The 20,645-nt window shown below is 40.1% G+C and overlaps 1 protein-coding gene across 2 annotated transcripts in view; it reads right to left on the bottom strand.

Moving 5' to 3' along the window:
- gask1a (golgi associated kinase 1A) overlaps positions 1–18,521 on the bottom strand; it is a 77,616-nt gene extending 59,095 nt beyond the window's left edge. The window contains exon 1 of one of the 2 annotated variants that reach the window (XM_062957481.1): positions 17,993–18,521. In XM_062957481.1, coding sequence (XP_062813551.1) covers positions 17,993–18,061 — 69 coding nt within the window. In that variant the 5' untranslated portion in view covers positions 18,062–18,521. The remainder of the gene's footprint in view (positions 1–17,992) is intronic. The other variant, XM_003222198.4, reaches the window with a different exon arrangement.
- Between the last annotated feature and the right edge of the window lie 2,124 nt (positions 18,522–20,645).

Here is a 20,645-nt window from a genome sequence, read left to right as displayed (position 1 = left end):
AATCGGTCTAGCAGGACTTAATCCGACAGTTCCTGCCCTGTCACCTCATTGTTTCAATAACTCCCGCCTTCTCTTTCCTGATTGGCCCGAGTAGAGACAAAAGGCAGCTTCCTATTGGGCCAACGGAGCAAGGCGGGAAACGAAAGCCCGCCTCGTTCAACCTTCTAGCCTATCAACGATCAGATGGGCGGGGGAGCAGGGCGGGAAATTCAAAGGGCTGTCAGACTGAAATTTTGTATAAATATGGCTTTATTTTGATTGTATGGTACCCTAGTAGACCGAATGATTGCTACTGGAGTCCTCTTCAGCTGAATTGCTCAATAAAGACTCCTTGGCGGATTTTCCTTCAACTTTGGCGGACCTTCTTCATTTCGGCTTCAGGTTGTATTGCGGCTCATATTTTCCTATTGGCTCCGCCAAGGTCCGTTCTCTCAGGACCGGATCGGGTCTCTCCTTAAGGGCCTGATCCCCTAAAACGCGGTCGACAACACCTGTGTATCTGTAGCCATACATATACATTATTTTTATATATGAATTTACCCTCTTATGTTTGCAAGTCTCCGCAAATATCTATATAAAGAGAGATGTCTGGATAGATATGAATATATTCTTACCTACCTATATATAGGGCTTGCAAATATTACAGGGGGGAAATGCACACACACACACACACACAGAGGGGATTTGCAAATGTTTCAGGGGGAAATGCATATGTGAAATTAGTATCTATAATTATAGATCTATATCTAGCTCTGCATTGTTTATATAAGCATTGAATGTTTGCCTGTTACTATGCTGGAAGCTGACCTGAGTCCCCATGGGGAGATAGGGTGGGATCCAAATGAAATTTTTATTATTATTATTATTATTATTATTATTATTATTATTATTATTATGTCATTGTTGATACCATATTGTTTTTGTTGCCTCTACTTTTCCACTTATAGAGCTAGTTTATTTTTTTTTCTTTGAAATGCGGTAAATATTCAAAAACATTTAACCTACTGATGCCTTGATTAATGAAATTTTATTGGTATCTATTTTTATTTTGAAATTTACCCATAGCTGCTGCATTTCCCACCCTCGGCCTATACTCAAGTCAATAAGTTATCCCAGTTTTTTGTGGTAAAATCAGGTGCCTCGGCTTATATTCGAGTCGGCTTATACTCGAGTATATATGGTAATTCAACTGTGCAAACAGAATTGTATATTTTGGTTCGGGCTCTACTTTGAAGGTACCAACAGTATGCACTGATTCTACCCTTTCCACAGCTAATAATTGACCAATATTTTCTTCTTGTCCTGCCCTCAGTACACCATGGGGAAATAATAATAATTCAGTGTTAAGGTCTAGGTTTCATTGCTTCCTCAGATGACTTCAATTTGCACAGAAATAGGTTCAAGGGAAGCACCATTCATGCACATCTTCCCCTAATGAATCCCAAAAGGCAAACAAGTCCGGCAGAAAACTCACTGAAAGCCCTCCTGCATTGCTACACACCACCAATGACACAGTGAATCTCTCCAAGATGTCTAACTTATTTAGAACTAATATTCAGCACCTTTAAAGCAGTGGTTCCCTACTTGTGGTCCGTGAACCACCAGTGGTTCCTAAGAACTAAAATTTGGTCCATGGCCTCACCTTTACTACACCATTGTAATGAGAGCAACAGGTCTAGCTGAACCCTTATAGTGCCAAGCAGGCCCGTAGCCAGGATTTTGTTTTGGGAGGGGCTGGGATTTTGGTTCGGGGGGGGGGGGGGGGGGGCTGAATCTGAACAGGAGAGGGTCTACCCTAGCAAACCTTTTGTATTGTTATCCTAATACCCCCATGCATATGGGATATATTGAGCATGGTGATCATTTCATGATATGAATAAACATAACAGTTTGAATCATAAATGTAAGGCCTTCTCGCGGACCACCCTGAGATTTTCGGGGGGGGGGGGGGGAACTGAAGCCCCTCAAGCCCCCCCCCCCCCCCCCGGCTAAATGCCTGGTGCCAAGGCAATGGGAATGTCGGAAGGCGAGAGACTGACTACCCTTGAAAAGCACGACAATAAGCCTCCTGATCAGTGATTACTGCTTCTCCTCCTCCTCCCTCTCCCTGAGCAGAGCCGGGAGCGCCTTGTTGTCTTTGTTTTTAGGCCTGTTCCTGGGGTTATTTGGGGTGCTGATTCAGAAAATTGCATCGGATAGACCACATCGGCTCTAGATTATTAAATATGATTTTTTGTGGGCAAGCAGATGGCGACTATTGGATGGCTATGTTCTGTACCAGAAGCTGGAGCTGATGTGGCTTATCCAATGCAATATTCTGAATCAGCACCCCAAATAACCAAACTGAATCTAAAGCTGAACAAAAACTGATTTGTAACCCCTTTGCTACTAATGTTGGGGAGTGGTCCCTGGTCAAGTGGTCCATGATCAGAGTGGTCAAGTAGTCCCTGGTGAAAAAAAAATGTTGGGAAGCACTGCTTTAAAGGCTCAATTAAACCTGAATTCACCAACCCAATATCTTGGGAGTCACCAGCCACCACTGTGACGGCACGAGTGGCGCCATCTATATGTCGAACTGTAAGTTGCAGGACTTGAATTGTATCATGCCTGATTTTGCCTTTACCCTGTAAATGTCGTTGGATTAATTGGTTATTCATAGCTGTCAATCGATGTTGTTTGCACCAGTAATATTGCTCCCTCAGCTCAATTGTTTTGACTCCACCCTTTCCTGGAGTGGGTCAGTGTTTCCTTTTTCATTCCACCATCAAGCTTTCTATCAGATGGACGTGAGAGAGGGACTTGGCTCTAAGAGCCCTTGATTAAGTTACCTCTCAGCACCAATTCTGATGTTCTTACCCTTGAGACTTATTGCTTCATGTTCAGACCAACCTGGACGACGTTGAGGAGTCTCAAGCGCCTTCAAATCAGTTTTTTGGCACCAGAGGAAGACTCTGTGTCTTCAAACATAGGCCATTTGGACTGAGGCTGAGGATTGCTCCGCCATTCACAGCCATTGAGAAAGAAGGACCTGGAAAAGCTTCTCAGCTGCAAAGCTTCTTGGACTCAAGACAACCAGAGACTGTAATGTATATTTCCTTTACCCCTTTGAAACTTCTAGCTTATTGCCTTAAAGGGATAACCTTTTAAAACAATAAAACCAGTTTTGAGTTATCTACAGTGTTTTGATCCTTGGGAGTTCCAGCTTCCCTAAAGGAGGGCAAGAAGCAATCCCCTGGGGAAAGATATCACGTCCATGTCTCTTTCGCTAAGAGTTATAGCCCCAGGCGTGATGGCACAACCACAGCACTCTATTGAAGGACAAGGGAAAACCACTGTTTGCAAACTAGATCTATTCCACTTTGACTGAAGGAGGGGAATGGTGGAAGAATTTCATGAAGCTCCAAAAAGTATGAGAATGAGAGAGAGGGGTAAAGAACCAGTCAAACAGCTAGTCCTGTTTACATTGCTTGAAAGAAAAATATAGAGATGTCTTGCAAATTAAAGACTAGCCAATTTAAAATAAACAAAGAGAGGGAAATGTAACTGTGTGATTTGATTTACCCAAATGGATAGTTGCATTTGTTATAGATGGCCCCATTCTATACTTTGTGGCTTCAGAACATGCTGATTGTGGATTGGATTCAGATTGAGGTGAATGTGGCTGGGTTGGTGATGAAGATCTGCAGCAGCTAAAAGTGGGGCAGGATAATTTGGATACTAAGCAGTTAGTAGAGGATTCTGATCTCTGCCATGACCAAAAAGTAAGTTAACACAAACATTAATCAGACACCGTTTGATTCAAAAGCTACCAAATGATGGATCTGCAGCCATGGAAACCAACATGAATGCACCTGAATCCACACAGATAAAGGTGTTCTTGCTTCACTCTCTATCTCAGATCTTCCCACAGTTTAGTAACTCACATGCACTTAATGATCTCCATAAAATATTTTCTTTAAATTCTGTTGAGCAAGTTTGCTTATCAGCCCTTACCACCCACTCGTCCCTATCAGTTTCATTTCTCAAATATTTTTTTTCCCACCATCTTAGCAAAGGAACACCTGGCAACATCTACTACCAGTTATCACCCACAAGGGGAAAAAGCATCAAAATCTCACATCTAGAAGCCCAAAATGCTAGTCATGAAAGGACAGAGTCATCTTGATTTCACAGATTGTCTTAATGGTAGAGGAATATTCTGTCCATGATCCTAAGGCCCACGCAAACTCACAGAAGCTTTTTTTCCTGGGACTTCAATGGCTCGGTCCTCACCATGAATTTCTCCATGTGAGTCAACAAAACCCTTTAAAATGAAATACCTAAAGAGATTAAAAAGTAGATTGTGGATTTCTGAGCTTGCTGAAGTGACCCAAATTGAGAGTTTATGTGCCAGGAAAACTAGAAGAGAAAGGATTGAGTGTGCAGGCCAGACTGGGATTTCTGCCATTGTCATTTGCACAGTTACATTTGCAAGGCTTTTTCAGAGACATAGGCATGAATTAGCATTTGAAAGGGCAAATAGTTGCCAAGAGTGGGATATTGTAAGTGATGCTGCTGCTGCATCAGCAACAGGAATATTTCATTCCCTTCTTAACCCTGAATTTTTTTCCCTTTTGGGCAGTAATAAGGGATTCAGTTCAGAGTCTGGAAAATTTGCTTTGTGGACTGCAGTTTCCAGAATCTTCTAGATGAAATCATCATGTTGTGGCTCCATTCATTACTCTCTGAGCAGTTTTCTGAATCACACATTCACTTTTCACTGAGTCTCTAGATCAGGGTTCCTCAAACTTTTAAAGCCGAGGACCGGTCCCCAATCCTTCAGACTGTGGAGGGGCCAAATTATCATTTGGAAAAAAAGAACCCGAACAAATTCCTATGCACACTGCACATGTCTTAACAACAACAATGAAAGGACAATACAATCTATATATATAAAAGAGTGATGGCATCACGGCGACCCACAAAACAACAAAACTACAGGCCCCTCAACCTCGAATTTTGACAACACAACCCATCATCCATGCCTCTAGGTTGATACAACAAAAAGAAAAGAAAAATAAAGTCCTAATTAGAGAGAGAGGAATAATTGCTTTTATCCAATTGCTGCCAGTTAGAAGGCTAAGCTCCTCCAACTTGGTCTCCTAGCAACCCAATAAAAAATAATAAAAAACACTAAAAAATAATTTAAAACACTAAAAATTAATACAATAAAATACTATAATAACAGAAAATAACTAAAAATAATACAAGAAAATAATAAAATATAATAAATAAAAATATAACTTACAATAAAATTAATTTAAAAAATGCAAATAAAGTCAAATAAAAATTACACAACAATTTTTAACCAATACCACCACCACTTTGCCACAGCAACGCGTGGCCGGGCACAGCTAGTATTTAAAAATGAAAACAACTGTAACCAGCATAAACGTATCAGGATTTCAATGGGAAGTGTGGGCCTGCTTCTGGCCAATGAGATAGTCAAGTGAATTAGGATTGTTGTTGTTGTGTGCCTTCAAGTCATTTCAGACTTTGAGCGAGCCTAAATCTAAAATTATTTATTTATTCATTTACTACATTTATTTATTACATTTATATCCCACCCTTCTCACCCTGAAGGGGACTCAGAGCAGCTGTATGTACATACAATACAGTAGAGTCTCACTTATCCAACATAAACAGGCCAACAGAACGTTGGATAAGTGAATATGTTGGATAATAAGGAGAGATTAAGGAGAAGCCTATTAAACATCAAATTAGGTTATGATTTTACAAATTAAGCACCAAAACATCATGTTATACAACAAATTTGACAGAAAACATAGTTCAATACACAGTAATGCTATGTAGTAATTACTGTATTTACAAATTTAGCACCAAAATATCACGATGTATTGAAAACATTGACTACAAAAATGCGTTGGATAAGTGAGACTCTACTGTATATTATATTATTAGCATAGCACAATATTAGCATTATATATTACTATACTAGCTGTGCCCGGCCACGCGTTGCTGTGGCGAAGTCTGGTGGTATGGGAAATAAAGTATTGAGGAATTGGTGGTAGTTAAGGAAAAGGGTAAAGGTTTTCCCCTGACGGAGCTTAGCCTTCTAACTGGAAGCAATTGGATAAAAACAATTATTCCTCTCCCTCTAATTAGGACTATTTTTCTTTTCTTTTTGTTGTATGAACGTAGAGGCATGGATGAGGGGCTGTGCTGCCAAGTTTAGTGTTTCTGGGATGTGTAGTTTTGTTGTTTTGTCCTAGGTCGAAATTTCATTACCCTTTTATATATATAGATTGAACTATAACACTATACTATAATATTATATGTAATATATAACATATAATTAATATTATTATATGGTATTATTATCAATATTATATGTATTTACAATATATTATATTATTAAAATGATATAAAATATTATATTATAAAACTGAGGGCGGGGGCCAGGTAAATGACCTTGGAGGGCCGCATCCGGCCCCCGGGCCTTAGTTTGGGGACCCCTGCTCTAGATAATATTCACCATACACCAGACATTTTCACAGACAAAAACTGGGGAGGCGAACCAAAAAAATTGATATGAACACTGCCCCCTGTAAGAGAGGTCTGTGTAGCCAATTTCTTTTCATAAATAATGACAAAAATAATTCCTAGTTGATGTATTTTAATCTGAAAGTATTTTGTAAAGCTTCATCCCCTCCCCAAAGGTAAGACAGTTAAAACCACAATCCTTTCCACATGCAAAATAACTGTGCAAATAACAATGTCTAAGAAGTAAATGCACATTGGGGTAAGTTATACTATAATGACTTGAATTGTTTTAAAAGCATAATGTATCGTAGTTTTCCTTCAAAAGCCAAGATTTCTTTTTAAAACTGTTCTCCCTTGCACGAGGGACAGACTACATGTTGGGAATGAATTTTCACGCATAGCCATTGTAGATGCATGGAAAGGCTTCCTTATGCAGACATAACTTTTAGTAAGTTTAGTAAGTGTTAGTGTTGGGAGTTTGCAGGATTCTAATATACCATAGGCTTCTCTTTTTCCTTTTTTGAATGCCTACACCAGGGGTCCCCAAACTTTTTAAACAGGGGGCCAGTTCATCCTTCAGACCGTTGGAGGGCCGGACTATAGTTGACCACCGAGCAATAACAACAACAACAACAACAACAACAACAACAACAACAACAACAAAAAAGAGTGTTGGAAGAGACCCTTTGGGCCATTGAGTCCAATCCCCTTCTGCCTTTGTGCACCGAAAGCACAAGCAAAGCACCCGACAGATGTCCACCCAGCCTCAATGTTAATAATAATAATAATAATAATAATAATAATAATAATAATAATAATAGGGTTGGAAGAGACCCCTTGGGCCATTTAGTCCAACCCCCTTCTGCCCTTGTGCCATGGGGGCCAGATAAATGGCTTTGATGGGCCGCATCCGGCCCCGGGGTCTTAGTTTGGGGACCCCTGGCCTACACTATAGTTGAAACACTCAAGTGATATTTGGAGAGTGAAGAAAAGTTTCATTGGGGAGAATACTTATTGTAAATGAGGGTTTTATCACCCTCCAATGATATCACATTAATGTATTGTCGAAGGCTTTCATGGCCAAGATCACAGGGTTGTTGTATGTCTTTCGGGCTGTGTGGCCATGTTCCAGAAGTATTCTCTCCTGACGTTTTGCCCACATCTATGGCAGGTGAGGGACCAGCATAAATGTTCCAGTTAATCACCCTAATTTGCATTGAATGGCTACATCTACTAGCTACTTTCTGCCTGGGGGCATTCTTTGTCAACTGCCCCTCAATGCCATTCAATGCAAATTAGGGTGATTAACTGGAACATTTACGCTGGCAAGAGTTCTTCCCTCACCTTGGACTTCCCACAGATATATATAAACATTCCTTGCTTAGTTTTTCCATACCTCACAACCTCTGAGGATGCCTGCCATAGATGTGGGTGAAATGTCAGGAGAGAATACTTCTGGAATATGGCCACACAGCCCGAAAGACATACAACAACCCTGATATCACATTAGTCTTCTAAAGTCCCCACAAGTTTGGGAAATGTAGTATAGGGAAAGGCCTTTGGAATTCTCAGCCAGAGAGGTCCTTGGCTTCCCTGAATTACATTTCCCAGAATTCGGCAGGGAAATGAGTCCCTCCACTTTATAACTCTAATGTGATACCAGTAATCTATGAGTGTGATATCACAACTGGTGAGTGATTCCTCCACCATGTTCTCCTGCCCCATAGAGAAGCCACTGATTTTGTGCAACTGACCAAGAGCAAGACTGCAAAGATATAGAGCTTTAAATAGTTACACTTCTGGATTATAACTCCTAAAACGCCACAGCTGGCATTGCCACGAGTCATGTTGTCTAGGGATTTGGGAAGTTGTAATCCAAAAGAGTAACTTTTCCAAGCCAAGCACAGTATCCAATTTCCAAAACAGCTGTTGTCCTGAGATGACAGACCCACATTTGGCAGTGCTTTTCTTCAGCAACTGGCAAGTATTGGCTGTGCAGTTGTCAGTTCTGGACTGAGGCCACACTAGACTAAAAATGCCAGGAACATTGTGGCTGCTTTTAATATGCAGGCTACATGTTTACATCAATGCTCGAAATGTGCAATCTTGCACATTTTTTGAAAACCCAACAATTCTTTCACTCCACAAAAAATCAGGCTTAGCATTCTTGTCTTCCAAGAGAGGCTACCATATTTTACATTGTTTAGCAATTCCCATCAGATGTTGTTCACCATCCTTGCCGTGATTACCACCCTCTGTTGTATTAAGGCAGAGCATGAAAATGTTACTACACTCCCCAGAATCCCCAACCAATTAATAACAATGCTAAGTTCTATACAAATTGCTAATGACCTTGAAATGACAATAGTCAACAGAAGAGGGAAGAAAAATGCTGATTTCAAATCTACATTCCTTACAAAGATTCCAAGAGGTTTTCTGGAACTGATATGAATAGGAATGTTGAGAATGTGCTGTGAGCGTAAGAAAATTATCATATAAACTTTACAGTGAAAAATATTTGAGCTTAAAAAAAGAAGGCGTAACATATCTTTACTGTAACACTAGATCTTAAAAATCTAAACTGTACTCATGTTATTACAGAGATGAAGTATAGCTTATCCAACGTAAACGGGCCGGCTGAATGTTGAATAAGCGAATATGTTGGATAATAAGGAGAGATTAAGGAAAAGCCTATTAAACATCAAATTAGGTTATGATTTTACAAATTAAGCACCAAAACTTCATGTTATACAACAAATTTGACAGAAAAGGTAGTTCAATACTCAGTAATGCTATGTAGTAATTACTGTATTTATGAATTTAGCACCAAAATATCACAATGTATTGAAAATATTGACTACAAAAATGCGTTGGATAATCCAGAATGTTGGATAAATGAGTGTTGGATAAGTGAGACTCTACTGCAGGGGTCCCCAAACTAAGGCCCGGGGGCCAGATGCGGCCCATCGAAGCCATTTATCCGGCCCCCACGGCACAAGGGCAGAAGGGGGTTGGGCTAAATGACCCAAGGGGTCTCTTCTTCTCTTACAACCCTTATTATTATTATTATTATTATTATTATTATTATTATTATTATTATTATTATTATTATTATTATTATTAACATTGAGGCTGGGTGGCCATCTGTCAGGGATGCTTTGCTTGTTCTTTTGGTGCACAGTGGCAGAAGGGGGTAGGAATAAATGGCCCAAGGGGTCTCTTCCAACCCTCTTTATTATTATTATTATTATTATTATTATTATTATTATTATTATTATTATTAATAACATTGATTCTGAGTGGCCATCTGTCAGGGGTGCTTTGCTTGTGCTTTCAGTGCACAAAGGCAGAGGGGGATTGGACTCAATGGCCCAAAGGGTCTCTTCCAACCCTCTTTTATTATTATTATTATTATTAATTATTATTATTATTATTATTATTATTATTATTATTATTATTATTATTATTGTTCGGTGGCCAACTATTCTGGCCCTCCAACGGTCCGAAGGATCGTGAAGTGGCCCCCTGTTTAAAATGTTTGGGGACCCCTGCTCTACTGTATCACATTTTTGAACACTGGCAAGACACAACACTCTGTAACTATATTCAGAAAGTAGTTTCTCATGGTAGTTTAACACCAAGGTTGTATAGTAAATAAAGTGTCAGATTTCGACTGTCAAGACTCAACTGTCAATCTCTGCTCATCTATGAACCTCACTGATTCTCAGCCTGACTACTATACAGAATTGTAGTGTATAGTAACATGAGGTTATGCATACATGAATTCCTTAGAGAAAATGTAGGATTAAATGTTTAAGTGCAAGAGAGAAATGTCCAATACATGTAAACACAAAGTACAGTAGAGTCTCACTTATCCAACATAAACGGGCCGGCAGAATGTTGGATAAGCGAATATGTTGGATAACAAGGAGAGATTAAGGAGAAGCCTATTAAACACCAAATTAGGTTATGATTTTACAAATTAAGCACCAAAACAACACGTTATACAACAAATTTGACAGAAAAAGTAGTTCAATACGCAGTAATGCTATGTAGTAAATACTGTATTTATGAATGTAGCACCAAAATATCATGATGTTTTGAAAACATTGACTACAAAAATGTGTTGGATAATCCAGAATGTTGGATAAGTGAGACTCTACTGTACTAGTGGCAGTAACCCAAATGATATTGTGTTTCTAAAGGCCATTGGAAGCACAAATACATCATATTACATTTGCATGACATTTAGAAGAAGGGACTCTGATATGGGTGGCTTCTTTTAAAAAAAAAATCACTAGCTATTGTTATTATCACATAGTTAAGTACTAAACATTTGTTTGCAAGGAGGGAAGCAATGTTGCCATTAATGCCAAAAGAAATTAGTGGTGGTTGCGGCTCCCATGACAGTGGAATGGTGAATTCATTGCAGACTTTGCCTAGCTTTAAAGGATCCCTGCACAGTGCTGAACCACTTTCGGACCAGGAGTTCAGCACCTTGGAGAGTTTATGTTAAGCCTGCAATGAAATTTGACATTTATCAATGACGTGAGAGCTAGGCATGTCTAATTCAGCTGAACCATGATCCATTTCTGCTTGCCAGATTCCGGTAGACTCCCGTATCTGTTTTCTCACACTGCCCAAAAACGGATGGGTAGCCAGATAGCCGTTTTTGGTCCGCAACCAGAAAATATGTCTAGATCCAGCCCATTGGCGGCAATCGGCAGGCTTCACGTCTCCCCTTCCCATCACTTTAGGGCTATTGGGATGAACTTTAAATCCTTCATTAGGAACTGGATGAAAAGCACCAGAGTTAAAATAGCACCTTCTCTGGTATCCCTTCCCTTCGGTTTTTCAAGGAAACCTGGATTTCTAGTAAGGGCTTAAGATAGTCAGAGCCTCCAGTGGCTTAGTGTGTTAAAGTGCTGAGCTGCTGAACATGCAGACTGGAAGGTCCCAGGTTCAAATCCCGGGAGCGGAGTGACCGCCCGCTGTTAGCTCCAGCTTCTGCCAACCTTGCAGTTCAAAAACATGCCAATGTGAGTAGATCAATAGGTACCACTCTGGCAGGAAGGTAACAGCGTTCTATGCAGTCATGCCAGCCACATGACCTTGGAGGTGTCTACGGACAACGCTGGCTCTTCGGCTTAGAAATGGAGATGAGCACCAACCCCCAGAGTCGGACACGACTGGACTTAATGTCAGGGGAAACCTTTACCTTTACTAAGATAGTCAGGCCAGGCCAAGCCAAAAAATCAAGCTGAGTGGCATCAAGGCAATCGGACTGAAGCAACTGAGAGCAATGGAGGCAGTTGCCCCATTAAATAGACACATCTTACATAAGACACATCATGGCATTCTTCTACTCCAATTGGCCCAACAGGCAGGGCTCACAGGGAAACCCCATGCAAGGAGGAGCACGCGGCAGCAGCCTCTCCGCAAAAAGGGGAGAATGAGCCATGATTGGCGGCCACGTGGTCCGGTTAAGGATGGGAAACCGTGATAGCTGGGCCCTTGTGGTTACAGTGATTCGACCAAGCCGAAGAAGCCGGATTGGCCGAAGGAAAATGGCTAAAACAGATCCGCACACAAGCCTAATATGAACCACCAGCTGCCAAAACCTTCGGATGAATCTGAATCAAAGTTTGGAAAAAAAAAATTTTTTTACTACCAGCAACCCAACATTCAACATGGCCAGTGGCTGGGTTATTCTGGAAGTTGTAGTTTAAAATGATAACATTTCTAGGTTCTGTTCCAAGAAAATCTACTTTTTCCAAGTCTGAAATTGAAATGAAATCTCTATTACAAGTGACAGATGGTATAAGCCACATCCTTAATTACGGCCAAGTGCAGAAAACCGCTATCAATATTTTTTGCTTGCTGTGAAAGCAATTGTCCATTGCATACATTCTGTGACTAAGTGACACTAGAAAGTCTAAAACTGTCATTGTCACTTGATGACGATTTCAACTCTTACACACAAAACTCCTTACTTTTGTGTGTAATCGAACACAGGAATACTAGGCCACAGATGTCTACCAGATGTATTAGATATAAAAAAGTAAGCATACATAATTCTGGAGACCAAAGCAACTTTATTTAGGGTTGTTGTATGTCTTTCGGGCTGTGTAGCCATGTTCCAGAAGTATTCTCTCCTGACGTTTCGCCCACATTTATGGCAGGCATCCTCAGAGATTGTGAGGTACCCTGTGATCCCGGCCATGAAAGCCTTCGACAACACATTCAACTTTATTTACCCTTCGTTACTCTTTGCAATGCTGGGAAAAATACACAGAAGTACTGTAGTATTCAGAAGCCTTTGGACTGTGGGTCCAGATATTCCATTATTGTCCCCATTGACTGGCAGCCTCTCTTGGCCCTAAAAAGAGATTTTAGAATTGGACCCAGGGCCTCCTGTATTCCAAAGCCTGGAAAAATCCACTATGGAATCTAAGAGATTGTAGGAACTGTACGTTTTTTTTGGTAGGGGGGTCCACACAGTTTTTCCTCACAGTCCACCTCTTTTCTGTGTAAAAAAATTTACTGTCTGTGTAAAACACATGCATTTTGTATGCAGAATAAGTCCTGTACTGCAAAGATTCTTACAAGTCAAGGATGATCTTCATTGGTGATTCCTGAGATTCAAGAAATCTTAAAGATTTTTTTTTTGGAATATTTTGTAGTATTCTTTCCAACCCTTACTCAAAGCCATATTATTCTGATAGAACTTACCAAAACATGCATCTCTTTGGCATAGATCTTGTAGGCCACTTCAATGCCACAGTGAAGGAACTGAGGGCCAAGTTGACACTGCTATCCCCGAATCCCACATTCAGAATAATTAGTTTCCTCTTCAGCTGACTTGCCCCTCATGCCTGCTCTCCCTAATTCGGACTCATTCATTCTGATTAAACAGGGAGATATGAGGTATGGGGCCGGGCTGTGGTGCAGGCAATAAATCACTCTGACCATGAGGTCACGAGTTCGAGGCCAGCCCATGGCGGGGTGAGCACCCATAAATTAAAAATAAAATATAGCCCCTGCTCGTTGCTGACCTAGCAACCCGAAAGATAGTTGCATCTATCAAATAGGAAATAAGGTACCACTTATAAAAGTGGGGAGGCAAGTTTAACTAATTTACGATGTTGGAATGAGGAAGTGCCATCACAGTGGATGATGAAGCAGCTGCTCCCCCCTGTGGCCAGAATCGAACATCCCCTCAGGAGAAGGTTAAATTGCCTCTGCGTCTGTCTGTCTGTTGTCTCTGTCTCGGTTCGATGTGTTTATGGGCATTGAATGTTTGCCCTATATGTACATAATGTTATCCGCCCTGAGTCCCCTTCGGGGTAAGAAGGGCGGAATATAAATACTGCAGATAAATAAATAGAAATAGAACATTTGTGTCTTAGACGCCCTCATCTCAATTGGGAATTCATGTCCTGTGTGTGACTTACACCCAGCTTCAAGGCAACATTCCTGAAGCCAATGTAGTTATGTGGAAGTTGGGACATCTGCTTATAGTTCCCAACTGGGAAAGACCTGAAGGAGCTGCCAACTCTATTGAGTGGAGAATCCTTTTAAAACATAGTTATCCATGTATCTCCCTGTAATGGAAAGACGTGAGGCAGGGATGGAATCCTTTTTGATCCCACCGCTGCCACCAAAAATGTAACGGAAATGACGTGAGGCAGGGATGGAATCCTTTTTGATTCCACCGCTGTCACCAAATTGTAATTGATGATGTTGGTGTGAGGCAGATTATAAATGCTGTTTCCACTGCTGAGAGGATTTTTTGTATCTTTTAATCCCTCTAGATTATTTATATATCACCTTTATATGTGGGGAAGGATTACAGGGGGTGATCTTTATTTCAAGATCCCAGCCTCTGTCTCTGTAGTTAGGGATTTCTGTGTTGTGGTTCCCTTTCTAAGGTAAATGTGACTATTACTCTTCCCCAATTAGGTAATTTATTAAGGTAACTGCCACCAACGTGAGGTTTTTGAATTATCACCAATGAAATTTGGCTCCACAGACGCAGATGAGATGAAATGAGTCAGTTGTTAACAAAGAACAACAAGTTTATTGCGTACAAAGCTTATGGTTGCAGGTTGATTGATTTACTTATAGAACTTTAGATAAACAAGTGGTTTAATAACTCTTATAACCACCCAACAGTAGTCTCTGGTGTAAATCCACTCTCACTCTCCTACTGATGATATAAATTGTAGCGAACTCTAACCTCAGCTGAGCTCCTTAGTGAACAATGTTCCAACTACAATAAAACTTATAATTTGATCTACTACCGATCAAATTCCTGATCACTAGTCTTTCTCAACTAGAGATCTTGACTAGGCTCCCTTTAGTCTGCCTTGACTAAAGATTTCTGGCCAGGCCTGTCTCCTCAGTCCTTCCTGACTGAAAAGCCTCCAGCCACGCACACACACTCCTCACACTCTGGCTTCTCGTTTTTAAAACTCCCCTTTTTTCCTTTTCTTGGCTCCGCCCACTTCTCCTTAGATGAGCTAGCCAGCTTCGTCTCCTTGGTAACAGCACTACTGTGGATTGAAACAAAATGGCTTCTGTTTCAGCTACTGTGTCACTAAACACAAATACATACTCCAACAGTCAAAATTAAACACAATAACTATGACTTTTCCACACTCCCCTTTCTAGTGAGCATAAGGCAGTGCATGTAACTTTCCTCATTTCTATTTTTATCCTCAAAAGAACCCAGGAGATGGGGCAGGCTGAAAGAAAATTATTGGACCAGGATCACTCATGAGCTTCAAGATTCAGTAATGGATAGAACCCCTGTCTCCTAAATCCCAGCTCAGCAGTCACATCACTTCACCAAAGGGAACCACTCTTCTCTTCTACAATTTAACATTATGATCCATATTTTTCCCAAATTAGTTGTTGTCAATTCAAGTCATTTCTGACTTATACAACTCTAATGCAAACCTACCACGGGATTTTTTAAGGGTGACAGAAATTACCCAGAGCTACACAGAGGCTTTCCATGGCTGAATGGGGTTTCCGACACTGATCTCTAGAGTTGTAGTCCAGTTTTCAAACCACTACACCACACTGTCTCTCTCTTTCCTAAATACACACAGGGATTTGAACTCCAGTCCTACACACAAAGAAATGTGAGTTAGATCACCTGGACTTACTTCTGAGTTTTGGAAGCCTTTGAGGATGAACATCAGGGTAAAAATTATTCAAATAAATAAATACAATACATTCTGAGCAACTAACTATATCTAATTACTGGTGCTGTGAGGAATGAAATATACCATCCAAGCAACATTTGCACCAAATAAATACAGTAGAGTCTCACTTATCCAACATAAACGGGCCGGCAGAACGTTGGATAAGCGAATATGTTGGATAATAAGGAGGGATTAAGGAAAAGCCTATAAAACATCAAATTAGGTTATGATTTTACAAATTAAGCACCAAAACTTCATGTTATACAACAAATTTGACAGAAAAAGTAGTTCAATACGCAGTAATGTTATGTTTTAATTACTGTATTTACGAATTTAGCACCAAAATATCACGATGTATTGAAAACATTGACTACAAAAATGCGTTGGATAATCCAGAACATTGGATAAGTGACTGTTGGATAAATGAGACTCTACTGTATTATTATTACATTATTCTATTCTATTTATTTTTACATGTATTATTTTCCTGTATTTATTATTATTATTACATGCATTATTTTACTCTATTGTTATTAAAAGGATACATACACAAGCACATTTACATTGAAGAAGATGAGAATAATGATTTAATCCGAGTTAGTCTTATCTTAAATTAGAGCTTGATGCAAATATTCAAAAACATTTAACCTACTGATGCCTCAATTAATGTAATTTTTTGGTATCTATTTTTATTTCTGAAATTTCCCACCCTCGGCTTATACTTCAGTCAATGATTTCCCAGGTTTTTTGTGGTAAAATTAGATGCTTCGGCTTATATTCGGGTCGGCTTATATTCGAGTATATATGGTATATTGATTGGATTTGAAGCTGTATACATTTTAATACAGTTGTTTGGGTTTCTATCTGATGATGTTGTTTATTATGTTTACTATGTTTAAGCTGTTGCATGATGTTTTTCACAATTGACTGTTTTTTGTACGTGTGTTGGAAACGGCCCTAAGTCCTCTTGAGGAAATGGAGCGGTACAGTAGTCTCACTTATCCAACATAAATGGGCCAGCAGAATGTTGGATAAGCGAATATGTTGGATAATAAGGAGGGATTAAGGAAAAGCCTATTAAACACCAAATTAGGTTATGATTTTACAAATTAAACACCAAAACATCATGTTATACAACAAATTTGACAGAAAAAGCAGTTCAATACGCAGTAATGCTATGTAGTACAGTAGAGTCTCACTTATCCAACGTTCTGGATTATCCAACACATTTTTGTAGTCAATGTTTTCAATGCATTGTGATACAGTAGAGTCTCACTTATCCAAGCTAAACGGGCCGGCAGAAGCTTGGATAAGCAAATATGTTGGATAATAAGGAGGGATTAAGGAAAAGCCTATTAAACATCAAATTAGGTTATGATTTTACAAATTAAGCACCAAAACATCATGTTTTACAACAAATTTGACAGAAAAAGCAGTTCAATACACAGTAATGTTATGTTGTAATTACTGTATTTATGAATTTAGCACCAAAATATCATGATATATTGAAAACATTGACTACAAAAATGGCTTGGATAATCCAGAAACTTGGATAAGCGAGGCTTGGATAAGTGAGACTCTACTGTATTTTGGTGCTAAACTCGTAAATACAGTAATTACTACATAGCATTAATGTGTAATAAACTACTTTTTCTGTCAAATTTGTTGTATAACATGATGTTTTGGTGCTTAACTTGTAAAATCATAACCTATTTTGATGTTTAATAGGCTTTTTCTTAATCTCTCCTTATTATCCAACATATTTGCTTATCCAACGTTCTGCCGGCCCGTTTATGTTGGATAAGTGAGACTCTACTGTATTTACGAATTTAGCACCAAATATCACAATGTATTGAAATAAATTGACTACAAAAATGCGTTGGATAATCCAGAACGTTGCATAAGCTAGTGTTGAATGAGACTCTACTGTAATTACTGTATTTACGAATTTAGCACCAAAATATCACAATGTATTGAAATAAATTGACTACAAAAATGCGTTGGATAATCCAGAACGTTGGATAAGCGAGTGTTGAATAAGTGAGACTCTACTGTACCTGTAAAATAAAGTACAACATATTGCATATTTGTTACATGTGCAATTTTGGCACAGATTTTGTTTCAAGTGTTGATTGACTTCCCTTTTTGTCCCTTTCTTTATGGTGTCTTAGTTTGGGAGATACATCTCCTCACTTTTTTTTCTTATGATTATGAAGAATAAAACATTTAAGTCTTACCATGTTCCAGCTGATAGTTCTCATCTCTTCCTTTTGCCTGATTTCACTTCCAGCAGAAGACAAGGGCATGGATCCTTGCTTTTGTTCTCTGCGGCACTGCCATCATCGCTTTGCTACACCCATCACCTCTTGAGCTTCTTCAAATAAGCCACTTCCATGTCTAGAACTTCAGCTGTTGCCATACCGTATTTCTCCAAGGCTCATACACACATCCTGCTTTTTGATAATGGCAACCAGATGTTACTTCTTCAAGGTGATGCCATCCCAGTTGCCACCACTCATGAACTGGGTCATTGGCCCAGCTAACTGATCCGCTTGCTGCTCATTCCAAAAGTGGGACTCAATTCTCCCATTGCCAGAGTATGGGATGTGCTGCTAAACTCTCTCCCGAGCGTGCTCAAACTATTTCCTTGGCAGACTTGCTCTGAAATGTGTGCTGGTGGGGACAGCGTGCAAGGAGTTGGAGGGAGGGGAGAGATGGGCGGACGGCATCACGCTTGTTAGCAGCCAACAAACTTTGTAGTTGTTGAATGCTCAAAGTGTGCCAACTCTGGCAGGCTGAAGGGGAACGGGGAGCGGAGGTCTGCTGGCTTGCTGAGCCTCTTTTCACAGTAAAAGCCCCTTCTCTTGAAATATTAAAAGCTGACCTGAGTTGATAAAGAAGAAGCCATCATGCTTTGGTCAGACCTCATCTGAAATACTGTATCTAGTTCTGGGCACCACATTTCAAGAAGGATATTGACAAGCTGGAACATGTCCAGAGAAGGGTGACCAAAATGATCAAAGGTCTGGAAGCCAAGCCCTATAAGGAAAGGCTTAGAGAGCTGTGTATATTTAGGTAAAGGTAAAGGTTTTCCCTGACATCAAGTCTAGTTGTGTCAGACTCCAGGGGTTGGTGCTCATCTCCATTTCCTCCAAGGTCATGTGGCCGGTATGACTGTATTGAGCACCATTACCTTTCCACCAAAGCGGTACCTATTGGTCTACTCACATTTGCATGTTTTCAAACTGCTAGGTTGGCAGAAGCTGCGGCTAACAGCAGGAACTCACCCTGATTTGAACTGCTAACCTTTCAGTCAGCAGCTCAGCGATTTAACCCGCTACACCACCGGGGGCTCTGGTTATATTTAGCTGGGAAAAAAGGAAGGCTGAGAGGGGTCCTAATAGGGAAAAGTAAAGGTTTCCCCTGACGTGAAGTCCAGTCATGTCTGACTCTGGGGGTTGGTGCTCATCTCCATTTCTAAGCCGAAGAGTCGGCGTTGCCCGTAGACACCTCCAAGGTCATGTGGCCAGCATGACTGCATGGAGCGCCGGAGCAGTACCTATTGATCTACGCACATTGGCACACTGGCATGTTTTCGCACTGTTAGGATGGCAGAAGCTGGAACTAACAGCGGCTGCTCACGCCACTGCCGGGGCTTGAACCTGGGACCTTTCGGTCTGCAAGTTCAGCAGCTCAGTGCTTTAACACGCTTCGCCACTGGGGTTCCAGGGGACCTAATAGCCATGCTTAAATATTTGGAAGGATGTTACATAGATGAAGGGGCAAGCTTGTTTTCTGCTATTCTGGAAACTAAGACATAGAGCAGTGGATTCAAATTTCAGGAAAAAGGATCCCATCAAAACATTGGGAAGAATTTCCTGACAGTAAGAGCTATTCAGAAGTGGAATACGCTGCCTCATAGGGTGATGCAGTCTCCTTCTTTGGAGGTTTTTCAGCAGAGGCTGGATGGCTATCAGTTGGGAGCTGGACTCAATGGCCCTTGTGGTCTCTTCCAGCTTTATGATTCTATGATTTGGGGTATGTTAGAGATGGGCTCTTGTCCTTCTAGGCAGAGCCATTATTAATTGAGATATTCAGCCATTCCTCAAAGAGTGCAATACAAGACAAAGTACACAAAGCTTCTGGAAGACAACTAGAGGGGGGAATGTTGCTTAGTGGATAGAGCAATGATGGGCAAGCTTCTGCGCTTGGTGTGTCAAAATTCACCAAAAAACCTAGCATGACTTGGGTGGTGTGTCATTTCGAGAGAGAAAACATGATTTCTCAATATGTATAGTTTAAATAACAAAAATATATAATTGTAATATATAACTGTATTTAATAAATCAAAAACTATTTACTACCATTATTTCCATGTACAACAATCTATGGTACCTCTTGCAATTTCCACGCTGATTTCTCTCTATTCTAGTTTCAATGTAGTCATGAATAATGAATAATATAATAATAATAATATAATAGTAATAATATAATAATAGACTACACACACACACACACACACACACACACACACACACACACACACACACACACATATATATATATATATATATATATATATATATATATATATATTGCATAATTCCCATGGAGTAAACTACAAAACCACTGGACCAAATCACACCAAATTTGGCCACAAAAGACATTAGTCATCCAATCAATCTGCATGCGGCAGCATGTCAGCAAAAATGGCTAGGTGTGTCAGTGCAGTGTCATAGGTTGGCCATCACTGGGATAGAGTGTCAGCATTGACTCAGTTGAATACAGACTCAGCTCAAGTTCACTGAGAAATCTTGGGCCAAAAGCAAACAACATATCAAGAAATTTGTCCAAGAAACCTCAGAATGATCTCTTGAAGATTCAATAAAT

This window comes from Anolis carolinensis, chromosome 6 (genome assembly GCF_035594765.1).
Source record: "Anolis carolinensis isolate JA03-04 chromosome 6, rAnoCar3.1.pri, whole genome shotgun sequence".
Taxonomy (NCBI): Eukaryota; Metazoa; Chordata; class Lepidosauria; order Squamata; family Dactyloidae; genus Anolis; species Anolis carolinensis.
The sequence above is the reverse complement of the archived record's forward strand: the minus strand, read 5'-3'. Positions and strand labels throughout refer to the sequence as shown.